Source organism: Lepisma saccharinum, chromosome 2, assembly GCF_977018435.1.
Source record: "Lepisma saccharinum chromosome 2, izLepSacc3.1, whole genome shotgun sequence".
NCBI classification, from domain to species: domain Eukaryota; kingdom Metazoa; phylum Arthropoda; class Insecta; order Zygentoma; family Lepismatidae; genus Lepisma; species Lepisma saccharinum.
The window spans coordinates 21,689,649-21,707,954 of NC_139230.1; the positions used below are offsets into that span (position 1 = coordinate 21,689,649).

General features: G+C 38.2%; 1 protein-coding gene across 4 annotated transcripts in view; it reads right to left on the bottom strand.

Moving 5' to 3' along the window:
- LOC145983948 (cell adhesion molecule Dscam2-like) overlaps positions 1-18,306 on the bottom strand; it is a 796,725-nt gene that overhangs the window by 218,262 nt on the left and 560,157 nt on the right. For all 4 annotated transcript variants that reach the window (XM_083117150.1, XM_083117148.1, XM_083117149.1 and 1 more), the window contains exon 8: positions 15,828-16,273. In XM_083117150.1, the coding sequence (XP_082973276.1) occupies positions 15,828-16,273 (446 nt within the window). The remainder of the gene's footprint in view (positions 1-15,827; positions 16,274-18,306) is intronic.

The following is an 18,306-nucleotide window of genomic DNA, read 5'->3' on the forward strand; positions in this document are numbered from 1 at the left end:
AAATTGACATAATACATACACATGTTTAGTTATTAGGCTTGCTAATCATTACCTGTATAAACATAATTAACCTCTATACCTCACATATCAAAAGCTAAATTTTGTTTTCGACACTGATAGGTGTCTAGAACGGTTTGTCGGTTAACGAGGTGTTGTCAGTTAGTTGTGTCCCATCATCATTTTTAGATTTCTGGAAACAAGAAAGCTATTCCATGTGAAAATAATTATTTACGAAATTTCAAACTATACCCTTGCTTCAGAAATCGATATTAAAATAAATGAAATAATTATTCAGTGGACATACGCGCTTAGGTTCAAAACTCAAGTATGCTCGCATTATATGATGGTTGTCACGCTGAATCATCATATTTAAATTATTATATTTATAAATATAATATTTATACATTTTATTTTATTAATTCTCATGTAAAATGACTGTGGTTATACCGACAATCTATGACAGCATAAGCCGACTTGCGCGGCGGAGCGGTTGGTACAGAGCGCTATGACTCCAAGGGTCCCGGATTCGAATCTCGGCCTGGACATTTGAACGTCCCTGCATTAATCTCGATTAGTATTTGTGTGCATAAAGTGAACATAAAAGCAAAACTCAAACTATTAGAGAGGATCTCTTCTTCAAATCTTAATTTACACTTTTGTTTCTGGGATATATCAGTTAAGTATTACAGCTAGACTTCATGAGAACGAATAATTCATTTTTCCAAATTCATCTGTAATCCGATACCAACAGCAAAAGAGATCGCCAAAACTATCTACTTTAAAACATTGTATGGTGTAGTGTTGACCGTGTAGGAAGGGAACAAAACGAGTACAGAATAAATGACAAAAAGTCGAATTCAAACAAGTTCATTAGGCTTCAGAGCGGTAATTAGCGTAATGAAGCTAACAACGAGGCCACATACGTCGCATTAGGGGATCAGAGACATGATCAGCCAGCTATTTCCCTTTCCTTGATGCGCCTTACTAATTAAATTTTACACAATTAATACAAGAAAAAAATAAAACTGAACAGAATGCTTTACAAGAATATTGCTTAATTACATAATGTTTTACAGCACTCTCCTGCAACATGATGGATGACGAATAATGTATCATTTATGCTTTAGAACATTGCTTTGCTTAGCAGGATAGCAGCACTAGAGAACGAGTATCGATTAGATATACCCTAATCCCATTATCTCTGGAGCAAGGCCAGGAAGAGACTTGTTTTCGTTCGCTGCTCCAGAGATATTTTGGGCAGGGTATAGGTGCATTAGATCATAGGTGTATTGGATAAATCAAAAAGTATTTTTGAAAAAAATATATATATATGTAGGTAGGTTGTAAAGATGTGACGAAATGTGGTTCATTTATACTTTGTATGATGGGTAAAATAACTCAAGTAAATTAAGGTCAGTTAATCAAATTTGGAATAACCATATCTAATTCTGTAAAAACATATCTGTCGAGAGAGAGAGAGAGAGAGAGAGAGAGAGAGGGAGAGGGAGAGATAGAGAGAGAGAGGGAGAGAGAGAGGGAGAGAGAGAGGGAGAGAGAGAGAGAGAGAGAGAGAGAGAGAGAGAGAGAGAGAGAGAGAGAGTGAGTGGGAGTGGGGGTGGGGGAAAGGAGAGAAAGTATGAATGTGAGATAGTGCGAGTAAGATAAAGTGAGTGCCCGACCCTGTGGCCGAGTGGTTAGCACATCGCGCTTCGACGCCAACTGTCCCGGATTCGAATCCCGGTCGGGCTTGGTTGTTTGTGAATGTCCATTCATCAATTTCATCATTTCATCACTCATCCCCATCTTCGCAAATTAGCCAACAGGCACAAAACGCGAAGTAAAATAAACTAAATCAAATCAAATCAAAATCAAAGATAATGTGAGTGAGAGGGTGGTTGAGGTAGAGTGATCTAGATTAAGAGAGAGGAAAGAGCGTGAGTCAGTGAATGAGAAAGAGAGAGAATGACAGCGATACCTGTTATCAAGTACTCACAAGAATTTACTTATTCAAATAGTTCAGGGTTCGGTAACCGGTGTAGGCACATATTGGTTCCGATCCCACTTTAAACTTGTTCAGCCCCGATTAGCCCATATGTGCAAAACGTGAAATTAAAGCAGAACAAGAAGGGAAAAAATTAAATTACTTTTCTATATAATAGAGAATTTAGTGTCCTCCTGATTAGATAGCCAGTCTTGTATAAATATTCCTATTACAAAAAACAATACGTTAAACAAACTTCAAATGAGCTGGGTATAAATAATTTTCGAATATTTCAAAGAGTGTTCTTATATTGTTTGTAAACACAAAATATGAACTAAAACTGATATCAATGAAGTTTGCATTTCGTTAGTGGTTGTAACACACGAGTTGGCGCAGAAGTAATGGAGCAACTAAACATTACATAGTATCACATGATCTCTGTATTGACGTAATTTGTGTATCGATATTTGTATTGTTTTGGCGATAGCTGTTTTGCGGTTGAATTAAAGAAAAAACACGTGTAGGATGATACCTCTTAAAAAATCTCCGAGTTGATGATGAGGTATTTAAGTTGAATGGCCATGTTAAGAGGCATAAGAGTGTTTATTTTTCTACTCGCATTCTACGGGTTGAAAATGAAATATATGTCAGCGCTTCAGGCTTGACAGTCTGGTGGGGGATTTGTGCCACAGGTGTTTTGGACCAATTCTTTTTTGAAAGTACAGCGACAGGCGAGAGTTATTTGGACATGCTGAATGACGAATATCTTTCGGCTGTCCCTAACTGGCCAAACTTCGATTAAATGTGGTTTCAACACGGTGGGGCACCACCACATTACAGTATCGTGGCGTGTAATTGCTTGGACAAGCATTTTACGGGTATAGCCAGGACAGCTGGAGAACTTGAAAAGAAGAATTGTTATTGTCTGCTCAAAAATTAATGCTTCTTTTGTCTCAAGGTGCACTACTGTGTTAAGAAAATATTTATAAATTACAATGAGATATAAGAAAATTTAAACCACAGTTGTAATTTTTTTTGCGGAACAAAAGACGTCGTTTCTCAACTCAACAGTGGGGTTTTAACAAAAATGAATAGTATGTTTATGACATAAGCGCCTGTCTGTGCCATCCTGTTAGAATATTAGGATAGAAATACACCGGTCTTGATTACAAGATACCCAGAAATTGACCTGTTATCAAACTTAATATTTATCTAGTTTGGTTTGATTGATTGATTGATTGATTTAGTTTATTTTACTTTGCGTTTTGTGCCTCTTGGCTAATTTGCGAAGATGGGGATGAGTGATGAAATGATGAAATTGATGAATGGACATTCACAAACAACCAAGTCCGACCGGGATTCGAACCCGGGACCCTTGGCGTCGCAGCGCGATGTGCTAACCACTCGGCCACAGGGTCGGGCCTTATCTAGTTTGGTGTTTCGGTTTTCCAATAATTTATGTATTTGTAAATAAACAAATAGTCTGAACTCTCTTTACTTGAACTGAAGCACAATTGTGTATTAACATGTTATTCTACCAATCGAAACATAAAAAAATATTGTGAAAATAGCCTGGTTATTTAGTAAAATATTGCAAATAACGTAACGTTATCTTGCTATCTTAAATTCAACACAGTTTCCAAAAATTTGGGGATTATAAGACTTTCTGCAACAAAGTAAAATTATGCACATCCATGAAGTGAACGAAGTGGGCTTCGAATTTGCATGAAATCGCATTCCACGTCGACCGAACCTGTCCAAAATTTCGCTATGACCTGTCACAAAACCCCCTTTAAGATATGAGTAAATAATAGAGTACCGTCATAGGTTATGCATGCAGGTTTAATCTGAACAATTGGCCAATTACCTAATCAATGCACAATGTCTCTCTCTCTAGCATGGCACACACGGCTGTGCAGCGGTTTCTGCCTCGATGGGTTTCCATGCTGTTTAGCTGATCCACCCTCCAATCGCTTTCGCAGAGTGTGGAAAATAATTGCACGATGAACCGAACATTTAGCAGGCTTGATAATTATTCCTCCCCTGCCTATTCCTAGAACATGACACTAAGCAGTTTTATTTTGGAAAATGTTCGATTTTCCAGCAAGAAAGCACTCTAGAAATTGAAAACCTATAGGAATAGTGTGCATAAACATGATATTCATCTTCCCGTGATCGATGAGTTACATTTGTGTTAACAATATGTGTTATGTGGTCTACTGGTCAAATTAGAACTGATCCAAACACAGATCCTACAGTCTATTCCAGTAGTATGTAGACAACGCCGCGCATAATGGCACAGATAGGGAGAATGCGAGTAGGCGGTGCGAAGCAGTACGCGCAGCTGCAAACGGCTGGTAGCTGCAGTCGCGTTGCTCCCTTCATGCAGTTCCTTTCCCTATAGACTCACTACTTGCTTTCATTGATTGATTGATAATTTGGTTTATTTTACTTTGCTTTTCTGCCACTTTTGGCTAATCACGAAGATGAGGATGAGTGATGATATGATGAAATTGATGAAGGGACACTCACAAAGAACACCCATCACCAGGGCGGGATTAAATAAAATAAATTAAAACAATCATCCAATCAATCAATTTCAAATTGGTATGTGACCGCAAATCAAGACTACGTAATCGAAGCCTTGCTGATCGGCTAGCACAGATGTAATAAAAGGTTGGGTGCACATCAGAAAAGCTTAATTTACGACCTTGAAAAATATCCTCAGCATCCCACAAGGACCGAACTGACAGAACCACAAGGCTTACCTAAACCACCATAGCTTCTTGCATTTATGAGCATACGCTTTTTGCGTTTCCGGTTGAATTTTCGGGAACCTTCTCCTGAAGACGTGAGGGAACACGATTTTAACTTTTGATTTGTTGAAGGAGACAAAAACTGTTCGTCGTGTCTCACGGACGTGACTTGAAGTGTAAGTTTTTTTTCCCTTCATACGCATGCATCCAGGGAAGAAAAGAAGATTACGTTCCTCCTTATCTTCCTTGAACTTTCCGAAAGCGGATTTCTATTGATTGGAGCTCGACGTATCGAACGTTACGTTCGGATTCAGTGCTAATGCACTTTCACCCGTTCCTCACATTGTCTTACTGAGATGCACGAAGTTCTGTCGGACTAACTTTACTTTTTCCAGAGCTGTTCTTTCCCCCAGTTGAAGAGATAAAGGCCATAGATTCAGCCTTATAATGGCACTCAACGGCTGATAAACTTATCGGGTCTTCCAGAGAATAAAGCTCTCGGAATGAAGCCACGGACGCTTAACCACCCAACTTTTCCACACTGTCAGCAAATAAACGTTCAACCTTTTTGTTAAAATATGGGTCTGGATCCCGTTGCAAATTGCCTCAAATAGCTATTAAATACAGTCTGTTGTATGCGGCCGGATAACTGATTGGAGAACTCAGTTTTTGAAAGATGTCCATGGAAGTTCTTTATTACCACTTATGAGATAATAAGAAATAATAGTCGCCTCGGTGGCTGAACGCATCGAGTGGTCATCTCACGATCGATTAGTCGAAGATTCCGGATTCGAGTCTCGACCTGGGCATGAGTGTTCCTTGTGAGTGCCCCTTCATCCATCACCATTCATCCTCGTCGTCGCTATTAGCCTAAAGCCACTTGAAACAATAAAAAAAGTAAAGCCTCCTCCTGCACGTTGCAACATGATATTATTAAGAAAAAGTATTACTCCGTTGGAAAGAGTACTTTCAGGAATTATTAAATTGGAAACACGTACCGTATGAAGATGAAATACCCGAAAAATTGGAAAATGATACTGAAATTCCAATACCAACATATGAGGAGGTAAATAAAATCATAAAATCCTTAAAAATGAATAAGTCACCTGGTTCAGATAATATCACAGCAGAACTGATAAGACACGGAGGATATATGATAAGGAATAAAATTTATAATTTGATACTCAACATATGGAATAAAGAGGAAATGCCACAAGAATGGCTACATGGTATCATTTGCCCAATCTTTAAAAAAGGAGACAGGTTGCAGTGTAATAACTACAGACCAATTACGCTTCTGAATGTCGCATACAAAATCTTTGCAATTCTTCTACAAAATAGAATCTCCGAAATTACAGAAAACAAATTGGGTGAATATCAAATAGGATTTAGACCAAATAGATCTACAGTTGATAATATATTCATACTGCGACAAATATATGAAAAATGTTATGAATATAATATTGAATTGCATAACATATTTATCGATTTTATGCAAGCATTTGACTCAGTAAATAGAAATATAATTCCTACATGTCTAAAGAAAATTAATGTCCCAAACAAACTAATAAGATTAATAAAGTTGACATTACAAAACACTACAGCAGTAGTAAAAGGAAACAATGATTTTAGTCAGAAATTTGCAATAAATAGAGGAGTAAAACAAGGAGACCCATTATCAGCAACTTTATTTAGCATAGTCATGGATGAAATAATTCAGAAGTTGGAAATCAGAGGAAACATTTCAACAAGATTAAGACAGATCTGTGCATATGCAGACGATATAGTAATTACTACAAGAACTAAGCAATCAATGGTGGACTCACTAGTGAAACTAAAGCAACAGGCAATGAAATATGGACTAATAGTGAACGAAAAAAAGACAAAGTATATGAGATGTACAAGAAGAAAAATCCAACAACAAAAAGAGGATATAGATACAATGCACATAGAGCAGGTACAGTCATTTAAATATCTCGGGTCAATAGTAAATGGAAACAATGAAATCGAAGAAGAAATTAAAGAAAGGATTGCAGCTGGAAATAGAGCATTTTATGCGAATAAGAGGATATTCCAATCCAAACTAGTTTCCAGAAAAATAAAATTAAAGCTGTATAAATCCATAATAAGACCTGTGGTTACATATGGCTGTGAAACCTGGGTGCTGAAAGAAGATATAATTCGAAAACTAATGATATTTGAAAGAAAGATATTAAGGAAAATATATGGCCCAACGAGACAATCTAATAATATATGGCGAATAAAAACAAACGAAGAGCTTGAAACATTAATAAAGAGTAAGAATATAAGAAGATTTATCAAAACACAAAGATTGAGCTGGTTGGGTCATATTGAAAGAATGCCCGAAGAAAGAATTGTGAAACAAATTTACAATTGGAGACCTATTGCTACAAGATCACAAGGAAGGCCCAAAACCAGATGGATAGACGATGTCAGAAATGACATAAGAAAACTGAAGACACAGAACTGGAAGAAATGTGTGTTGAGTAGAGAAGAATGGAAGGATGTAATTGAGCAGGCCAAAGCCCATAAAGAGCTGTAGCGCCTTATAAGAAGAAGAGATAATAAGAAATAATAGTCGCCTCGGTGGCTGAACGCATCGAGTGGTCATCTCACGATCGATTAGTCGAAGATTCCGGATTCGAGTCTCGACCTGGGCATGAGTGTTCCTTGTGAGTGCCCCTTCATCCATCACCATTCATCCTCGTCGTCGCTATTAGCCTAAAGCCACTTGAAACAATAAAAAAAGTAAAGCCTCCTCCTGCACGTTGCAACATGCTATTACGGCACATAGCAGGGGTGAAGATGTGATCAGCACCATGCTTTTACCCCCAGGTGGTACCCATTAGACCAGAGGCTTGGTTTACACCAGTGCTGCTTTATTCAGCATGTTCCGAAAAATTCCCATCTGAGATCACCTAAAGCAGGCATCGAACCCGGTTCTCTCGCGTGGCAGTCAGACGCCCTGCCGACTGTACCAACGCGGCTCTAAAGAAAAAAGTATGTAAATATAAATTCAATAAGTAAGAACGTGACAGAAGTAAATAGTTATAGATGGAATGTATGTAATATGGAAATAATATTTGCATTGGCAGGTATTTCTAGTTGGAATTTAATTCTTCTCTCTTTGTGGTCTACTATAATTAGTATTGAACAATAGTAATATAATTAAGCCTTGTTTCCATATTAAAAACACTAAGTTGCTGACCAAGGCAGATTTATTAAGAAATATAAACACTTAACAAGTAACGTTTCAACCCTCTATCAGGGTCTTCCTCAGACGAAGAACTAAACAAAAAATATGTTTAGGTCTTCGTCTGAGGAAGACCCTGATACAGGGTTGAAACGTTACTTGTTAAGTGTTTATATTTCTTAATAAATCTGCCTTGGTCAGCAACTTAGTGTTTTTAGTATTGAACGTTTAGGACAGGCTAGTTTGAGGTTTACTACAACGTGCACCTGGTCCCAATCCTAATGAATAGTTTCTTTTTTAAAGGGCCGTATGTTATGACACTAAATGTAATATGTTTGTAATGCGATAATAATTTAAGTATGGGTTTCGTAATGAACATTTTTGGTACAACATCAGTTAATAGATGGTCAATGAGATAGAATAAGCGTTTTTTATATTTCTATCTACTTTTATTCTTAAACGGAATTTTGGCAGTTTCCCACAAATTAATTCAATAAGGATTTTGAGAATGACACTACGGAAACTAACAAGTTGAGACCAATGTTATGATCTTATAGTGAGCTGCAGAAGAAAACACCGATAAGCATAATATTTAGCATAAAACCAACAGGGTTTTGGTTTGTGGTTAGGTTTGCTATTTAGTTTATGTACCATATTGTGACCAAAGTGTATACTTTTATTTCCGCCGACTCAACCCAATGTGAGGATCAAATTAAATTTTCTCAGGAACGTTGGTACATTTGAAACCAAAAGTAGTTATCACACATGCTGTATACCATGAACAAACCATTGAACAAAGAGGGAAGAAACGATTTGGGTGACAAGCCTTATCGTGGCAAAAACAGGAAAAAAGTACACTTTTAAGGGTTCACCAGTTCAGTCTGTATCCACCATGTAAACCCATTCGTATAAATTAGGTACGAAATGAATGACTACGAAATGATGCTAGATTTTTATGTCCCCTAATTCTCAACTTGGCTCTACTGTGATATCGTTGTTGGGTTATAAGTGAATAAAATGAGATGTTTCTTTTCTGTACAGAAAGGGAAAAAGTAGAGATGAATCTGAGGTCCTATTCGCATTAAAGTTGGAAAGACCCCCACATCGATTTCAGTTTAAAATACAAAAGTATCCTTTGAGAGTGAAGTTAAGCAAACAAACAGATTCTATGAAAAAGGCCTTAAGATTCGGGGATTCTAGAGTTCGCTTGCGCTTGTCACTGACACTTTTAGTTCTGTTTGTCGTTATTAGGGCGCCATCATAAGAAGTTAGAAGCCAAGAAACGTAAGTTCAAGTACAGGACAAGGCAGAAAGTTCTCTGTATCCTGTCATTAATTTAATATTAAGCATGTCCTCACTCCCATCGTCACATTTAATACAGCGCTGAAAGCAAGTCACGTAAAATAAACAATTCATCCCATTAAACCCTTCCTTTGTAGGCTAATAACGACAGCAAATATGAATCAATGAAAAGGGTGATGATTCATTAGCTACCCAGGATTCAAGCCGTAGAATTTAGAATTCCCAGTGTGTTATGTTAATCACCACACTACAGAGACTGGTAAATAATTAGTCAAATGCAAATCCAGAGTGACCTGGGCACAAACGTTAACACCATGGATGAAAATTACAGTTAATATACAACATATTTGTTGAATTAGGGTCGAATCCCATCGCGTTCCATACATATCGCCGGATAAGTTCAAGCACGCGCGCGCGCGCGCGCGCGCACACACTCACACTGATAGAGAGAGATATATATATACAGGGTGTCCATAAATTATCTTTACAACTTCAAACCTAAATAAATAAATAATGGAACGAGGTATCTCAGTTCTGTTTCCTTCATTTAAAAGAGAAACTCTCAAAGTTTCCTTTACAACCTCAATGCATCTGTATGTGCCCCCAACTTGTTGTCCGTGGGATATCAAGGCGATACTCGATTTCCTGCCATATTCGCTCTAGTACCTCCTCAGTAACTGTTGCGATGGCTGCAGTGATCCTTTGTCGTAGGACTTGAATATTGGGAACTGGCGTTTGGTACACAATATTCTTAACGTAACCCCATAAAAAAGAAATCCAAAGGGGTTATGTGGGGTGATCTTGGTGGCCAAGTAATTGGGCCATTTCTCCCAATCCATCGACAAGGAAAATGTACATCTAAGAACCTGCGTACCTCCAGAGCCCAGTGAGGTGGTGCACCATTTTGTTGGAAAATGATATCTGGCTGGAGATGCTCCGGTTGTGGGAAAACAAATTGGTCCAGCATATCCAGGTAACAATTGAAGTTAACAGTTTGTTCAGCGAAGAAAAAGAGGCCAATGGTTTGATTGTGCATAATACCACACCACACATTAACCTTTGTGCTATGGCGGTCGATTTCTCGAACCTCGTGAGGCTTTTCAGACCCCCAAATTCGACAGTTATGCCTATTCAATAATTTATGAGAAAAGGAAACACACTGTGCCTTCTCCTGTGGAGTAGTCATTTTGTGGAAATGTGACCTCACCTCTTTACCACTTACTCAATGTACCTGAAAAAACAGTAAACAAAACTTTGAGAGTTTCTCTTTTACATGAAGGCAACAGAACTGAGATACCTCGTTCCATTATTTAGTTATTTAGATTTGAAGTTGTAAAGGTAATTTATGGACACCCTGTATAGGTTTTTAGGGTCATTCGTACTAGACATTCTTCACACAGCTTTCAGATACTATAATGATTTGTATGTCTAAGGAGGTCTCAAATAGAAAGCAAACAGTAATATCAGTTAGTGTGGAAAATAATAAACGAGATAATATACTGGTTCCATTATCTCGCCTGTATTTTTACTTCCTAATGTTTCAAATATATATTTTTTGTGCATAACATTCGGATAAATAATGTACTGAAACCTAGCTTTTATCAATGTAAATGTATTGTAGATAGCTATCAGATTCAAGAATGGACAAACGGACTGGTATGTCGACCACATGGGGCACGTGTGTACGTATTATCCCATTGACAGATATCCGGATTAATGTCATGACGAACATCTGAGTCGTACATGTGAGAAATGACGTATGCTCCTATTTTTTGATAGCTATATGGATACTCCGGATTTATATTCCAATAAAATTTTTGGATTCATCAATTCCCTTATTCAAAATAGATGATATTGTCGTCTGTAGCTACAAATGGTATAAAGTGATTTGAAACATAAGGGTCTTTGTAACAGGATTTGAATTTTAGATACTTTATATCTCCTTTCTGCTCCTATAAGTTAACTCATATGTATCAATAGTTTATGAATGAAAAGGTGGGTATATTTATTCGAATTTATCGAAAATCTATTATTTTCTAAACGTAATTAATTAATTATATTAATCAAGTAAACACGATGTCTCATTAGTACTTCATTTCATATTTTACGTCGACCTTCTGCCTCTTTGGTTTAATCGCCACGATGACAATGAATGGTGACATGAGACTGATGTGAAAACGCCCACAAAAACTCTCACGATCAGGCCAAGAGTCGAATCCAAACGTTCCATTCCAGATTGTAAGGCTTACACTCAAAGCATTCCGCTACCGAGGCGGCAAAATACTGCATTTACATGAATAAATGATTTATTTTAGTTTGCGTTTCTTCCACTTTTGGCTAATTGAGAAGATGAGTATGAATGAGAATTTGAAGTGGATGAAATTACAATCGCAAACACATATGGACCAACCCTACAGAGGATTATACAGGCTGCGAACTCAGACGCCAGAGCCTCGGTAGCCTGCATAATGCAGTCCAGGCCATATTGAATTTAGAATTGACTTGCATCATGAAATAGTGATTACTTCGGATATCTTTCAGCAAAATAAGAAGTTATCCTTATACGCTGTCCCGGGTATCTCTGGAGCAAGCGAAAGAAAACAAGTTTCTGCGCAAGTAGTGACGCGAGACGGCTCCGGAAATAAATACGTGCGAGTGAACGGAAATCGAGTCTGCAGAGCGAAGCAGAATATGCTGCTACGAAGGCTGGTGACAGCAGTCGCTTCCCCCTCTCCACGCAATCCTATTCCTCTCACGTGTTCATTGGTAGAGCCGCCTCGCGTCACTACCTGCGCAGAGATTTGTTTTCGTTCGCCTGCTCCAGAGATAGCTCGGACAGAGTGTAGTGGTGTGAAGGAAGATCATTTTTGCTTTACATTGTTAGAGTAGCTTAATGGGACATATTCAGTCATGGTGAGGTCATCTTAGCTGCAATTTTTATTATACCCCAAGTTACATCTTGACGATTCTACAGAAAAATCAATCCCGAAGATGCTGAACCAAATGTACGTTAAACAAAATGGTGCGCGAAGTAATAAATCCCATCTGTGCAAACTCCCTTTAATATATCACATGACCAGGGAATCGCAGAAGTACCCAACTTGTCCTCCTGTGCTCGCAAGGTCGCCTTCTTCTCCAATAATGCACCATTTAGCACAGAGAGAGCTTGGCCTGATGCCACTTTTCATCTCCCTTTGCCGACAGCACCCTCCTTTGAAGACAGGCATCCATAAAGTTTTACGGTCCTACTATGGACGCTGAATTTCCATTTCTAAAACGCGTTGGAAATGTTGATGGTGTGAGAGGCGAGGTGTCTTTATGTTAGTCTCAGAAGAACACCGGCTGAGAAGGGTTCCGAAGTATGTGAAGAGTGAAGAAAGAGGGTTGAAGGTTATAGACAAACCTGAAGTACAGAGGTTCTTGGACTCCATGAAAGATCCTTGGTCCGCCACTCCACCCTCAGAAACATCCAGCATTCGGAAGCAACGAAGGTAGCTAGTAATTACAATCTAAACAACTAGAGAAGTGTCACAAAGTGCCCTATTTAAGCATTATCATTAATAGCACAATAGTAGGACTAGCGTAAAATCAACTGTCCACTGTCTAGTGCTTGTACGTACCCTTTACTTATTCTAACATAACATTTCACATCTTGAGGTGAACAAATTAATTTTTCCACTGGTGGGGATCGAACCTACAACACTCTTGCAATTACTACAAATCCGATACTCTATCCAATGTGCTGCGAATCTAATACAATGTAATGTACGTGTTTGTGAAACTTGCCAGTAAATCAATTTACAGATTCAAAGCTAGTTTCAATTTCCAGAGAATAACTAATACATTTAATATTTCAAATCACCAGGCAGGATATCGACCCAAAACTGATAAATGTTGGAATGTTCCGCAAAACTTGAATTTCCTTTAATCTTGAACAGTATGTATGTATGTGTGTGTGTATATATATATATATATATATATATATATATATATATATATATATATATATATATATATATAACGTTTGTGTGTGTACATGGTGATTCAAAAGTCCGTTCCCATAGGACAACTCCGTTATTAGTACACATAATCGAAAGAGTGGGAAATTTTTCGAAACTTGTGGGTTTCAAAATGAAGTGCTTGGATTTTCAACGTAGCATGCACCATTGAGGCTGTACACTGGTAAGAGCCTTAATGGCAGCTGAAAAATGTCATAATGCCACATGCCTTGTCTGGAATACCGTACGTTATGGCAATACCGTACTGTACTGCATTTATTAAGAATTGACGAGATAATAACAGGCAAAGTAAAAAAGGTGAACACGTGAAACGCGCAGACCCCCTCCCTAGACAGTGCGTTAACAAAAGTAAATTTTAAAAATGTGAAAAATTAAGATTAAATATAAATTGGCTTTTGCAGAGGGGCTCTGCAGGGCTAAAGTGAAGTTTATCGAGCCAATGCACATAAAATGATGCATTACAGTCACATATGTAGGGACAGGAATTTAACATTATGCATAACGTTTAAATACACAATTTCTTTGATGTTGCTGGAAGCCAAGTTTGAATAACGTTGAAACACAAACCGACCGCCTACCCTGATACAGGGTTAGCACGATCCAGTCTTTACATGCTTTGCGAATTCTCCTCTAAGCCAATTTTAACACTGTCCTCCCCCCTCAGACTTTGATTCCCAAGAGTCCCTTAGCAGAAGGCTTTTCCACCAAAGAGGAGAAACGTGGATTTTCTTATTCTAGACTTGCGCCTTGGCATTTACTCTTCTTAATTGAATCATTGTAATAATGTTTAAGTACGGTTAATTTTTGTGTGAGTTAGTAGGATCAAATGATAATTAATCCGGGAGAAAATGCATTGTTTCTTGTCCTCTTCCTCGTGTCACTTCAGTTCGGAAGGTTTCATTTATTACTAAGGGTTCGTTTCCAAGCGACACGAGCCGCTTGTTGCCTGTCCTACGTTGCTTGTCGCTTTGGTCTGAAACCTCCCTAAGGGTAAATTACTGGCATCACTAAATTTTGCAAACTAAATTTTAATTGTTTGGATCTATAGTGCCGCATGTATCCTAATACATTATCCAGACTGCAGGCTATCTTTTAACCACAATCTTTTCTAATTCTATTTCATTATATGCAGTTCTGATAAAGTTCTCCTTTACATGATGATCATAATATATATCAACAGAAAAGCTACAATAAAAATTACATCAATACGTGACAGACAACTACCCTCGAGGACACGAAATTTGGTGGCTGGAACAATTTGCACTGTTGCCATGTCGGTGGCAGGGCATATGAAGGACATTTAATTTATTTGAAGATTTACAAAGATTTACGTTCTCGCTTTTAACAAAAGTGGCATCAATGTTTGTTGGAATGATCAAGGATGACGACGATCTTTTTTCTTTGAAGAAGTGTTGATGCAAGAACTATAGGCAACACTGCAGGGTGAACGTTGTGCGGAAACCAGCAATTCTTGAGCCACGTTCACTTTGATTTTCACGTATGTGGCACCAGGACAGTTCTGCCCAGTTGCCTAATTTTATGGCCGTTTGTTACAACTAGTCTTTTGGAAACATGTAGCAATGGCACTCCTGGGATTTCACAAGGAAATTACGAGAATATAGCTCATTTTGTTTAGCTTATCAGTGATATCAGACATGGTTATCCGTGTCCTACAAGGAAGACATTTCCTTTTTCCTAAGAAAAATCATTCCCTTTACTTACCTGTATATATATCTTTTTCGTTCACTTCATTTATTTATTATTTTATTCATTATTATTAATAGTAGTAATAATGTGCATTGTATGTAAAATGAATTGGAAGGATACAATATGTTTATGCAGGCTAGAAGCAGAAAAAGTTAGTCATAGTACTCTTCTAAATGCATATGATTTTTACTGAATATTACAAATATATCTAGTAGTACCATGCTAGAACTACTGTTACACGGTACCTGCACAAAAATACAAAAACACCAATCTCAAGTCTCAAACTGTGAGTTTGCACTCTTTATAAGAATTTGTATTCTGCTAAAGATGTTCTGTTTCAGAAGACACAAATCAAAAAAGATTTAAGAAAACCAATGAGATGAAATTCCAGATTCTCCTTCTTATGTCTCTTTAAAATAATAAAAATAATAAAGTAACAGAAAGGGCCTCTTCCAAAATGCTTGTGTGATGCTCCTACTGTTCATCAATTCTTGAGTACTTTCTTCTTCAAAATTGTTCTATGTCGATTGAAATTTCTCATCACTGAGTAGCAGGTTCCCATATTTTTGAGTAACTAAAGCTCTTGTCTGGTCTTACGGCGGGTGGTCTACATGCTGGCAAGAGAAGTGGGGAGCGGGGAATACGCCGCAGACCAACCAGACAACAGCGGTGGCACCAGGAGTTACGACTTCGCTGGAGGATATGCTGCGCGCACCTCGTTCTACACGCTGCTGTTTTTTCTTCGCGCCGGATTGGTCACTAACGCATTTTGGACACACACCACTACTTAAAAAGAGTAAATTCATGCATTCACGTCTACTACATATTCTACTTTGAAAATAACTCACCTCCTAGTCTCAGCTCTGCAGTTGCCTGAACCATCTCGTATTCGTTCTTGGCGAAGCACTGGTACATCCCCTTGTCATCTCGTTCCACAAAATTAAGTTGCAATTTGGCGCTATCTGGCACAAGGACCCGGTCTCCTTGACGCAACATGACACCGTCCTTGGTCCACGAGATGGATGGAGTAGGGAAACCACTTGCCGTGCACGTAAATTCTGTATTTTTGCCAAGATCCACTGTAACAAGTTGCGGGTGGAGATGCACTGTTAGCGGCACGAACACGTTTAGTTGGCGTTCCACCTGTTCCGAGCCTGCAGAGTTGTTAACTACACAAACAAATTTCCCCGCATCCCCCGCTTGCGCATGTTCAATCACTAACACTCCTTGGCGTATGTGGTATCTCTCGGCAAACATCACGGGCTCCAACTGGTGACGATTCTTGCGGTACCACCTACAAAAAGAAACAATTCTATAATGTACAGGACTATGACAATCTCTTCACTCTGTGCAGGGAATCTGTGGAGCAATGCCGCGCATAACGGTAGAGGAGAGAAAGCGAGTGAGTGAAGCAAAGCAGTGCGCGCTGCCGCAAACGGCTGGTAGCTGCATCGGTGTTTTCCCCTCTCATGCGTTCATTGGTAGAGTCCTCTCGCGCCCTACTTGCGCAGTAGACTTGTTTTCGTTCGCTTGCTCCAAGGATTCAGGGACAGAGTCTCTGAGAATCTGTGAGACTTTATGTTGGGGATAGATTTAAACGTTGCCAAATGTGCGACTAGAGCAAGATACACGATTGGATCAGCACATCAATCAATTCTTAGCAACTTTTAAGAAAACCAACTCACATTTAGTATATATTTAGGGTAAAAGTGGAAATTATGTTTAAGTTACTGCAAAATATGATGATAATTAACTAATGTAATTTTCATAATATTTTTCGCCGTGTGTTGTTCAAAGTGATGGTATAACTTGTTAGATCAAACGATGTCTAATGTACAATAAATTAAGAGAATCAAGAAATTAAACGAACTCAGTATTCTCTAACTTTTGTATCAAGATTAATAAAGCACATCTAAAATTTGCCTCATTTGTTCAGTGTCTTCATTCCTAAGATGCATTTGTGCATGATTTTTGCCGTACCCAGTTAACACTCTCTATGGTTCTTTCAAATATAGTTAGTTTCCTGAATTCATTATTTCTATCTTTCTTCAATAACATATCTAATCCTACATTTAGGCACAAATATTTACCGAAGTATTTACTGAACAATCATAGAATACCAACAAAAAATAAAATCAGTTTTTTTAAAATATATCCATAAATACATGAAGCAAATTAATTTTTAGCCTCTGGGTACAATGCCATGTTTTTTATCTAAATAATGAACAAATATTTGGACATTATCATATCCCTCCCTCTCTCTCTGTGTATAGATGAGAAAATATATTCGTTGTAGTATGAGTAGAAAATTTATTCCATTATAATTACCAACAATCGGGCGTCTCTTTCCAAGAATGCCTCCCCGGAGGCGCAGTGATAGCGTTGTCGCCTTGTAATGAAGAGGTCCCGGGTGGAGGATTCTCGGTGGTGGAACATAGTGGTTCGGATCCCACTTTAAACTGTAGGTCCAATCCCGATTAGCTTTACTGTGCATAAAGTGAACTTAAACAATAAATCAATCAATCAAATCTTTCCAAGAAATTAATGGCACATACGTACATACATCATGAAACAATCTATACATGCTGCATCTATACATAGTATAGGCTTGTAGTTAACATTACCATAGTTACTTATGTGCCACAATAACTTTTGCAAACTGTAATTATTTGGTGTTTGTGTTAATTTAAAAGGTGTATAGTGTATGGCTTGGCTTACGAAAATTTGAGAATAACTTATGAGACTGCATGATGAATAAATGTATGACAGTTGTATCATGTGATTAATTTTGTACTCGACTGTATTGAGGTAGGAACGTCGCTGTGACGTGGTAGACTACCTCAGAGCTCCTCATGCCTCGCGGCTCGAGCGAGGTGGAAAGGGGGCGGGGCTAGTAGTTGAAACAGCAGATCGCTTGACGTCGGACTGGGTATCGAGCAGTGGCTTGACGTTTGTACGGGGTGTAATACCTGCAATTACGTGTTCGTATTGAATAAAGAGTAAGTCAAGGAAACTGATTCTTATTACTTCCCGTCGTCATAAGTATGGCGCACGAACAGGAGGACTCGATCGTCTACGTCGTTAGAATCTGGTTGTAGCTGTTAGATGGAAGAATTCAACTTTTTCGTCTGTGATGTTGGAACGTAAGTACTGAACTTTTTCTATGTGGAAAAGAAGAGTGACGAATAACTTTATCGTGCTGTGATTGTAGCACCGAAATTATAAAATAGTTGTACTGAATACGGTGACTAAAATTCTTAGCTAGCAGTAACTGAAATTGAAAATGGCTACAAAAAAGGAATTGGAGTTTCTCTTTAAACAATTTGA